We start from the raw sequence: 11,536 nt of genomic DNA, 5'->3' as shown, positions 1-11,536 counted from the left end.
TTTTGATTCCCCAAGAGCTGAAAAGCTCTCCGGGTGAGCAACCATTCTCTGCAATCCACATTCGGCTCAGTAGGAAGTCAAGATATTAAGCCTTACATTTCAGAGCGGAGTCCCACTGGGGTCAATGCTCGACTTCGTTTACTGACCAGCAGCATTAAAAGAGCTACATGGTGAGAATGAGTTTACTGTCCTGTCTGTTTTATTTTTATCTCACCAGGGGACCTTCCCTTCGAGGTGCTAATTACAATGTGATATTACCATCACCCACCTGTCTATCTTTAGGATGTGCTGGGCGTGGATTATATATTTAGATTTAAAGACTTATAAAGAATATCAGATAGCAGAACTTTAAAAAGAAAAGAACACAGAGGAAAGTTGTTTTGTAAATCTTTATTTTTTATTTTTTTTATTTTCCCCCCAAATATATTGCAATTAATAAATTATGAGCTGTAAAAAAAAAAAATACAAAAAATATAAATACGGATATAAAATATTCACTATTTACAAACTTTACAATATTAACAGCACTGAAGAAATGAATAGCCCTTCAGTAAAAATGTCCTCCATGGCAGTTAGCACTGTTCATAATAGCAGTATTGCTGCTGGGGAATCCAGTAATCCTGAGCTGGAGATGAAGGCAGGCTGCTATTCTCTGCATTCTATTGTACACACACACACAAAAAAAGAAATTACATATTAGTCATAATTAGTAATGTGTTATATGTTAATGCATAAGCGCAATTCTTAGGTAATTATTTGCAGATATTAAAGATACTGTAATATTGAGTACCTACCTGACAGTAAGACATATTGAAGACCTCCTGTGTGGAGAAGTTTGGTGTCTGAGGAGCCACTTGGTTAAGGCTCTGTTCATAGAAAGCTGCCGTGTTTGGAGCCTGCATTGGCGCTGAAGGACTCCCGTGAGCTGCCGCTTCTTGCCCGAGCTCCAGCTGAGCCGACAGGTAAGAAATGTAACGCATGGTGAGGCGCAAAGTCTCGATCTTGGTCAGCGTCTGTCCAGCAGGAGCCACTGATGGAGGCAGGTAGGTCCTGAGATGGTGCAATGCTTTGGTCAGGTCCCTCATCCTGAGCTTCTCCCGTTCGCTCGCACTCTGGCGCTTCAGCCCAGGGAACTTAGATCGCGGTCGTCCGGTCCTCTTGCCCACCGTGCTATTTTTCTTCTCTTCTTGATCAGTGTTGTTCATCAAAGGGAAGAGCTCTGGAAAGCTCTCCTGACCTGTTCCATAATGGAAAGTTGGTGGAGAGAAACAACAGGAATCGGTGGAGGAAGCCGGTGAGAGGCTGCTGCAGGCGCTGTAGTAGCCGGCGTCAGAAGCAGAGAATCTTTGCTCCAGGAGGCCCTCACAGTCAAACAGAAACTCTGTGTTATCCTGAAGCTGGATAAGAGAGCTGGAGACATCCATGGTTGCTCAGATTGAGGAAAGGTCTTGAGGAGAGGCTGTGTGGTCTGACTGATGCTGGAGCAGAGTGGAGCTCTTGTATATATCCTCCATGAGGTGTGAGGTGGCACCTCTAGGAGCTGTTCTCAGGCCAGAGAGGAGAGGTGACACCACAGGCAGGGGGTCCATGGGAAAGGGCAGCTCATCCAGGCTCAAGGCTGAGGTGTGAGCGCCACAAGAAACACCTAGCAACTGATCCTCACAACCAGGAAAATGTCTGAAATCACAATTAACACTTCAGATATTTAGATACAAAGTTAGGTATAAATATGAAACATACTATAGCTTCACTTAATGGCCTTTTCTAGTTAACGAGGAAGATTTAATGTAAAGTAAAAAAGTAATAGCAAAGTAATGGCAGAAATGATTTTTGAAGTGGCTAGATTGTACCTGATACATGGTCTATACAACTCAGCCTTCATTTCGGTCAACAGTAAATAAAGTAGGACCTGCTCGATTCGTTAGTTATTATAATCACATCTCGTTGCTGCCGATGCTTGATGATTTACAATGACTTTAATTTACACACCCTGTTTTGTTTTATACAATATCTGTTTAGCCTTATATTATCTTGCTCTTATATGTAGTGCATACAGTATATTCATGTGATTTTACTCAAAACTCTGTCATTATGCCTATCGGTCTTGTCAAGCACTGTGTACACAGTTCCGTCTTGGCTCATGGTTCTGGAGCAGAGGTTCTCAAACTTTTTTGCAGGCAAGGAGTTTACCCCTGAGTGGAGATTTACTGCATTTGATGAATGCAACTTTTCAAATATTTGGCTCATTATTGAAATATGTACTACAATATTTTTGCTATTTATAGGAGAGAAAGACCTTTTTTTTTTTTTTTTCTTCCATTCCTGAACTTTCTACTCACAGAGCACATTAAGTCCAAGGTCACTTCTTTTGGGGTTTCCGAGGTTTGGATTAAACCGATTCAACTCAAGTGAAAGGCTAATCAATAATAAGTTTAACTTTCATAACATTGGCTTGTGTAACAAAGTAATAATAATAATAATAATAATAATAATAAAAACAACAACCTCCTGACTATGCTTGTCAGCCCCCACTACTCTGGAGGAACACTGTTTTGTCATTCTGTACTCTACACTAAAGTTGACCTTTTTTTTTGTGATGCATCCTGAGCCTAAATCTTGGACTGTTTGAATTCTGTTAAAGACAAATTAACATTGCATTCAGTTACATTTCTAACATTTTCCCCCCATCTTTGAATAACTTTGTTTTTAGACTCTAATCCTATATTATACCTGTATTTCAATCTATCTTTTAGAAAAGATCTTAAGTTTGGTTACTCTCTAAAACACATTGTAGATAATAAAAATGAGTTGTTATTATTTTATGATAATAATTATCATTATTATTATCATCACCACTCAAGCATGTTGCTGCTCTGGTGGTCAAGTCAATTAAGGACTGACACTTGTCCATGAATCACAGAACTGCCGATTTTTGAATATGATTTCATATTATTGTTCCACCAAATGCAAAGAATTTATGTATTTAGGATTGCACTCTTCTTGTCTGAGATAAACATGTCATTTCTCCGTTTTCTAGCTTAGGAATCACAGATGTAAGTGCTCTTATAAGCAATGGAACAGTCATATATTTAACTTGACACATGCTCTCTAGTTTCAGGTCCTGGTATTTCTCCAGCTTCTCCTATTCTTATTTTTGATGAATCATCACTTGGGATTGCCACGTCAGTCAAAGCTCTTTGTGCTAGGTGGGTTTACTATTGTCTGGCTAAGTAATATTACTTTACTATTACTTTTTTGAAGGTCTTGTAAACTTTCAGAAAAAAAGGTTATTAAACTGTATTTTTTCCATCACTGAGGTGGTAGTTTAAAGTGTACACCTTTAGTACCTTCAGTATGTATCTTACCTAGAAGGGTGCATGTAGTTAAAGCATTATTCTAAAAACTTTTAGACTTTTAAAACTTTTAAAAATGAATTACAATCCATTTATGTACCTTAAATCCTTTTTAAAGCTACGTTATCCACATTTATTACCGGAGTTATGTATCAAAGGTACGGAAGTGACAAGGAAAGGTACAATTTAGTGCTTTTTTTTCTTGGAGTGAAGGATCTTTGCTTTTCTACTTTCTAGTTGTATTGGAATTTTTTGGAATTGGAAATTGTTTCTGATCTGTTTTACTTTATATACAGAATTAAGAAAGTTTATACTATTGTTTAAATTATGTTGTACTTATACTATGCATCCCAATGTGCCAGAGAAGTCCAATTGTATATAAGCTGAGGTAAATCTGTGTCCTAGTAACATAATCCTGATGCACAGAGTTGTGTCATTGTGCATGTATGCATCTTGTGTATGTATTATAAAATCTGTAATGGTACAGACTATGATATTGCAATGTAATACTTATCCTGAGAGGCAGAAAATTCTCCACGCATGTTAAATTAGCAACAAACGTTGGCTTTAATTGTAAGTTAAGCTCTTGTAAATACGTGTTATCTAACATATCATGTTTGCCACTCACTGCAGAACCTTTAAGCTCAGAACGTAAACCCTGGCTGAGCTGCTGTGGTGGGAACGTGGATTAAAGTGGTGGAGCAGGTCGCTATGAGTCATTCCCACAAACTAAAGTGTTACATTTGACTCCTGGAAACTTAGAGAACGCACACAGCACATGCCATTGCATCCCTAAGCCACCCCCTCACCCCCACTCCCTCCCACCAAACAACCACCAAAAAAACAACAACAACAACAAAAAACCCCACCAGTCTCTCTCTTTCTCTTAGATACACATAATAATGTCTCTATGTATTTTTTTAAGAAAAATAAAACATGCTGAATGTAATTATTAAAGCTGATATACAGTATAATTATTCATATCTATAGAGTACGTATTGCTCTGATTTATGCAACAGACTGGAAAATTCCTCACAAAATGCCTGGATACCCTGGATGGATTTGTTACAAAAAAAAAGAAGAATTCTGAACAAAATTTTTGAAATCCCTTCATTTATGAGCACACTACAGTGCAGTTATACAGTGTATTTTTCTTTAAATTCACATAACCTCTTCTTTTTCCCAAGTCTTTGGTGTGAAATGGCACCTCAGGATCTTCCACTGGTGTGAAATAAAGAGGGTCAAGTTCCCACAACATTTCCACGCTCTCGGCCTAGATTAATCTCAGAGTCTAGATTACATTTCTATCTATCTATCTATCTATCTATCGATCTATATATATATATATATATATATATATATATATATATATATATATATATATATATATATATATACATATAAATGTAATCTGGACTCTGCAAAAAAAAAAAATTACAAGGTGTGAGATGTTAATTCGGAGATCCCTTCAAATGTTATTTAACACACATGATTATGAGTTAATTAACACATCAGCACTACTTATTCATGTCTTTAAATGCTGGGTTCGCCTCTGAAGATAAAAGAGTCTTGTGTGTGTATTGGGATTATGCTTTGCACATCAAATACCATCGCTAATCAGCGCCAAAACAAACTAATTACTTCAAATCCCGTCATTCACACCACTATGTTCTATGCATTTGAAATGTGACCCTCTCACTCGAGGACAACGTTAGTGTGGGAGATGGTGGATGCGGGGTGTAGGGGACGGATTTGTGGCTAGACACGGCAGCGTGAAGAAGCTTTTCACATTCAGTTAAGCACTCATTAGTTACAATAAGCTTCTCTTAGCTATGACTGAATACACATCGCACACTGTCAGAAATAAAAGGTACCAAACTGTACTTTTCCTTGACATGCAATTCAATGAGATATCTTTTGTAGCTTTAATATGTAGCCTTTATGATCTTTTACCTGGGAATTTTGTATAGCTTTTAGACTAAACCTTTACATATACATCAGTGTATGTGCTTTAAATTATTTATCAAAGTATAAGGATACATACTAAAGTTACAAAATGTCCCCTTGAATGTATGACAAAGAAAAGTACACTTTGGTACCCTTATTTCTGACAGTGTGGGATGTGTACTCTTGATTGCACCACCCCAGCAACAAGGACAAGTACAGTTTGCTGTTTTTATTTTTAAAAGTACAGCAGCTTGTTTTTCTGAGGCGAATTCAAATGCTAGTTTGCTATTCATATTTTATAGTAATGGAATTTTGTATGAAACCCTTTTCCCCCTCCTGTTCTCTTGCTACTGGCTGGTAAAAATAAATAAATAAATAAAAAATGTATAAAAGGTTTTATATGATTCCCTTTGCCTGATAGCTAGCATCAGAAAGCATGGTTTGCTAGCTAGTAAACAGAATACTAGCTATCAGACAAAGGAGCTAGCTAGCTTTTCCTGGTAGATAGAAGAAATAGGCTAATAAATATTAGAGCAGGTTAACATTTATTGTACAGTAACACTTTAGAAATCGAATAGACTATATTCAACAATATAGTTGATGAAGTCTTTACCATTTAGACCAAACAAACAGTGTGGTTTATGAAGGACATCTAGCATTACATTTAACTACTATTTACTAGAATGTTAACGCCACTTTATTAACTGTCACTACTAATCTACAGTTCACTTTACAAATCAGATTTCTGTATTTAAAAAAACAAACAAACTCTATTTGATCTTGACACGAAACATATTCTGCTTGCTATACTTTCTAGTTTGCTGTAATACATGTACATTTAGCTTATTTTCTATCATTATTTACCCATCATTGATTACAGATTTGATGGCTCACCTCACATATCAATCAAATACGAACACAAATGCAGTTCATTTACATTTTCATTTCTCTCTTTGTAATGAGAGGAGATGCAAAATATCATTTTATTCTAAATCCTGTAATACAAATTCAAATGTATGTTTTAACACGTTACTTCCATGTCTACAGGAATTCTCTTGAAGTTATTTTAGCCATGTGATAAAAACTGATAAGAAAGCAAACACAGACTGAACAAACACATAGAGCTGATGGCTGTCTGATAGTAAGGTCAACGTGTTAAACTGAATTGAAAGTTGCTGTACTCTTTATACTTTACACCTTCTTCCTGTTACTTTGAATCTGTAGACCACTGTTCAAATCAGAATCAACTTTATTGGCCATGTTTATTGACATATATAAAGAATTAGCTTTGGTTAGATTTAGGTTCTACCAAAGGAATGTACAGGGTGTCCCAAAAGTCTCAATACATGCATACACATCGGTTGTGCCTTCGTCAGTGGATGCTCGTGGACGTCCACTTCTCGTTTGGTCCGCAACACTTCCAGTCTTTTTGGATTTGTTAATAAGTTCGACAACAGTGTCGTGTGTGATGTGCTCACCATGTTTCCTGTTAAAGTCCATCGCAACCTTGTGACAGTTTCCCAATCCAGCCATGAGAATGACGTATGTACAATATGCTCTTCTTTTGGCAAAGGCATTCTTAAAGGTAAAAATCTGAAATAAATAAATAAATAATATAAACTAAGTATGAAACATTTTGGAAGAGATTTTGCTAAAAAAGTGTTAATTTCCCCAATGTATGGAGACTGTTGGGACACCCTGTAGATTTTGCATTTTGCATTATGAAAAAACTGAAGGTCAAAAGTGTTATTTGTTTGGGATAAGTGAAAATTTGAGCTATTTCTCTGACAGTGGTAGCCATGTGAGTTAAGCATAGCCACATTTTTTTTTTTGGATGAGTGTAAGCGCAGGAAGCATGCTTCATTTCTGAAGTTTCTCTTACAGCCAACTCCTCCAATCCATCTGCATAGCTAAGCATCAAGAATGTTATAGTTGGATCAGGTGTGTTTGGATCAGGGAACACGTCTAACTTTGCAGGATAGTGGGGTTCCAGGATATCAGTTACCGCTGTGGCCTTTATAAAGACACGGTTCACAGAAAAGCATTTGGCTAAACATATAGGTATACAACCAGCTCAGGAGATCTGGGAACCTCCTTAACAGGACCGCTTTAAAAGCATGCCAAAAGATAATGTATAAAATTGAAATTTATAAGCAGTGTGCTCTTTGCTCTTTGCAATTCCAGCAAAGAGAACAATGTTCCAGGTTTTTTTTTGTTTTGTTTTGTTTGGCAATAGAGTAACAACAAGATTATAAAATTCCTGTAAAAGCGATTGATAAAAATCATGTTAATACCTTGATATACAGTACTAAACACATCGTAGGACACACAGAAACTGATTCTGCAGCTTATTACTATAGAACAGACTTATGTTTTCATTTAGTCTTTTAGTCCCACGGTGACTTTCTGGCAGGTCTGGGATTCGAACTGTGCTGCTTGTTTATGAAAACGTTACTTTCCTTTGAAAATATGAAAACTCTGACTTGGACTCTTATAACTACAACAAACAACCTCTATAAAACACCCACACAAAAAACTCAACATGCAAGTGAGCCACATAATTTGAATGACATCAATGCTAAAATCTGGTCATGTCTGAGAACCCAATACTAGCATAGTAAATAATTCATGCCGTAATACTTAGCATGGTAGTCGTACAGTAATTTGGTATTTCACTAGTTGGTGGAGGCATGGTAATATATTAACAGTGTCATAAAAGAGAACCCATTTTGATTAAGCATGGCCATCTCTGAATTAAAACAGACCAATCTGAATATAAGAGTAACCGTGTAGCCTGAGTAGTATGTATTAAATGTATGAAAAACAAAGCAATATGACTATGAATTGCACATGCATTTGAAATAATCCATTTATATGCCTGTGGTTTAAATTATGACTACTGTTTTATGTAGACCTATTACACTGTCACTAAAGGCCAGTGAGCAGAGTGAATAGTAACACAGTTATCCGTCAGTTTATTGTTAAAGCCAGTGTTCTGGCGCCATCTTTTGGTTAAGATACTATTGCCCAGTAAAATTATTTTTTTTTTATTGAATTTGAACAATAATAAGAAGGGAATTTTTTTTTAATGAACTAGTTAGGTCACTTTATCAAAACAATCATATCACAACTAACATCGAGAGATAGAGAGAGAGATAGAGAGAGAGAGGGAAAGAGAGATAGAGCGCACTTCTGCTTTACTAACTCTTGTCTTTAGCCTACCTACATACACTTCAACCAAATGTAACTTTGTTTTGTGGGGTGACTCCTGTGCAGGAAGAATTAGTAATGTCTCGTTGGCCAACGAATCGACTCTTTGAACCAGCTCTTTCAAGTGAACACTGGGAGCCAATTCCCACCACTCCTTGTATGTATTTTCTTTATTGCACCATGCTGAATGAACTCTAGAGACTTTTGTGCTTGAAAATCCCATTAGATCAGCAGTTTCTGAAATACTAAAACCAGCCTGTCTGGCACCAACAATCATACCATGGTCAAAATCATGAGATGAGATCACATTTTTTTCCCCCCATTCTGATGGTTGACGTGAACATGAACTGAAGCTCTTCACCTGTGTCTGCATGATTTTATGCATTGCACTGCTGCCACATGATTGTCTGATTAGATAACTGCATGAATGTGTAGGTGCACATGGTATTGTGTAATATATAGGGTTGTGTAATATTCCAGGTTTGGGCCTGGAGCCCATCCCAGGGAGCACAAGGTGCGGGACACCCTGGACGGGGTATGTATGTGTGTATGCATGTCGCCCCCAGTCCATAGTCATGCGTATATATACAGTTGTGCTCATAAGTTTACATACCCCTTGCAGAATCTGCAAAAGTGTTAATAATTGAAAAAAAATTAAGAAGAATCATTAAAATCACATTGTGTTTTATATTTTGTTCTGCCCTGAATAAGCTATTTCACATAGCAGATGTTTACATGTAGTCCACAAGACACAATAATAACTGAATTTACACAAATGAACCGGTTCAGAAGTTTACATACGCTCGATTCTTAATACTGTGTGTCGTTACCTGGATGATCAACGGCTGTTTTAATGTTTTGAGATAGTTGTTCATGAGTCCCTTGTTTGTCCTGAACAGTTAAACTGCCCACTGTTCTTCCTAAGAGTAAAATCCTCCAGATCCTGCACATACTTTGCTTTTCCGGCATCTTCTGCATATTTGATCCCTTTCCGACAGCAGCGCTATGATGTTGAGATGCTGGAAAAGCAGGATCTGGAGGACTTTTCTGAAGAACCATAGGCAGTTTAACTTCTCGGGACAAACAAGGGACTATATAACACACAGCAAAGTATAATGTTATTGTAGTATACAGATGGTAGAGAAAGACTTTGAGAATTACTGAATTAGCTGGATCTTATTGCTGAGCTGTGCTGAACTGAACAGTGCCAGAATTCCCATAGGAGAAACTGATTCTCATCATTATCATTTTTTTGCTTGACAAAACTTCCAGGGGTTACAGAATTACATTCCCCCAGCGTTATTGCTTCAGTATTGCTTCATAACTTGCGTGCACTCAAGGTCTTTCTCAATACTACAAACCGTAAAGCCTTCATTGTTTAGAATTTACATACATGTCAGAAAAAAATTAGTTGCCAGGATTGTTTAGTTAAAATACAGGCTTTATTATAAATACATATTAAATATAATTTTGTATTTATTTTGTATTTACAAAAGACAGATAACATACATACATATATATATATATAAATTAGTATAAAAATTAAATAATAATCTAATCTAAAGCTACATTTTTAGACATTCATGTTAATGGACAGCATGTTTCGGTGTGCTAGTGAGTTTGGTGGTAGAAAGTATTGCAGTGTTTAGCTCCAAAAGGCCGGGGGAACGAGCTGATAGCCGTAAACCTGTAACAGAGAGCAGAGGGAATATTAGCGATACGCCTAAAATATGTTTCTGTCAGAAAGTAGGCTTTAACTGGTAATTTATCTACCCTATGTCTAATGTATTAGTTGATTCACTACTGAAGGTTTCAAATCGATCAAGAACAGTATTTGATTTGTTTTGATCACTACTTCAACAATGCAAGAATCTAAAGCTATTTCAATCGGAGACACGTTATATTAGTAGAGATAACTGGAATCGTGTCTCGATAACTGATCACTGATAACTGATTATCATTGCATTCATACCTGGCAGGACTGTGTGAACTGAGCACACTGCTGTTGCTGAAAGGTATTTGTCTCCGGGCTGTAGATCTGATCCGTCATTGGTTCTGAGAGCTGTGTGCTGTACTGGTTCATGTCCACTCCCTGCTCTGAGTACTCCAAACTGCTCCCAGTCTGATGCTGTTCTGCATAATCATCATATCCTTGTCTCTCTCCCCACTCTGTGCTTGTAGATCTGCATTGAAAGTAGCCGAGAATCTCTGGAGAGGTTTTCCATCCATCTTCATTGCTCATCTGCTTCCTCTGAGACAGATATTCTTCACTGAGCCCGAGCTGAGCTGACAGGTACGAGATGTAGCGGATGGTGAGGCGCAGAGTTTCAATCTTGGTCAGCGTCTGTCCGACAGGAGCCACTGATGGAGGCAGGTAGGTTCTGAGATGGTGCAGAGCTTTGGTTAGGTCCCTCATCCTGAGCTTCTCTTTCTCGCTGGCATTCTGACGCTGCTCACTCGGGTTCTTCAGTCTAGATCTTCGCGTCCTCCTGACAAGACCAGAGGGAGAACTGGGCATTTTGGTCAGTCTGGAGGTGGCTTTGTGAAGCTTGTTGAGTTTGGGTTGGTAAGACGGAGAGCAGTTGAGGTCCATGGAAGGTGCTGGAGAGACAGTCTCAGGGGAGGAGATGCTGTAGAGCTCAGAATCAGAGCTCGGGCTGCTCCACCGGCTGTGAGGATGGTGGATGACGTTGGAGGTATCCATACTTGAAAGGTGGAAAGCGAATACAAGCAGGAGAAGCAGGCTGCAGGAAGGTTGGAGAGTAAATGAAGCTGGAGGTTTTTATGCTGGAAGGTCAGAGAGCGAATGAAGGCAGGACCTGGAGGCTGGAGGTTTTTATGCTGGACTCGGAGGTGTGAGGTGACACCTCTGCAGCCTCCATGCAGCAGGACTCTGTGTGGGAAAGAGCTCATGGAGGCTGCAGGAGCGGAGGTGTGAATTCTGACTCCTCTTCCAAACAACAGCCCAACACAGTTCAACTCTCAGACTGAATTCAGCTTATTTCAATATTTTAATATTAAACCAA

General features: G+C 38.0%; 2 protein-coding genes across 2 annotated transcripts; both read right to left on the bottom strand.

Moving 5' to 3' along the window:
- Window positions 1-228: 228 nt before the first annotated feature.
- On the bottom strand, window positions 229-1,424 carry mespaa (mesoderm posterior aa). Its single transcript, XM_053635569.1, has one exon. The coding sequence runs from the start codon at window positions 1,422-1,424 to the stop codon at window positions 753-755; it is 672 nt and encodes a 223-aa protein (XP_053491544.1). The 3' UTR covers window positions 229-752.
- An 8,731-nt stretch (window positions 1,425-10,155) lies between these two features.
- On the bottom strand, window positions 10,156-11,536 carry mespba (mesoderm posterior ba). The gene is made up of 2 exons (XM_053633982.1): window positions 10,483-11,536; window positions 10,156-10,197 (listed from the first exon to the last, which is right to left on the bottom strand). Exons 1-2 carry the CDS (start codon window positions 11,212-11,214, stop codon window positions 10,156-10,158), a joined length of 774 nt encoding a protein of 257 aa, XP_053489957.1. The 5' UTR covers window positions 11,215-11,536.

The sequence above is a fragment of the Ictalurus furcatus genome, chromosome 10 (genome assembly GCF_023375685.1).
Source record: "Ictalurus furcatus strain D&B chromosome 10, Billie_1.0, whole genome shotgun sequence".
Classification (NCBI taxonomy): domain Eukaryota; kingdom Metazoa; phylum Chordata; class Actinopteri; order Siluriformes; family Ictaluridae; genus Ictalurus; species Ictalurus furcatus.
Note: the sequence above shows the minus strand (reverse complement) of the source record. Positions and strands in the feature narration are given on the sequence as shown.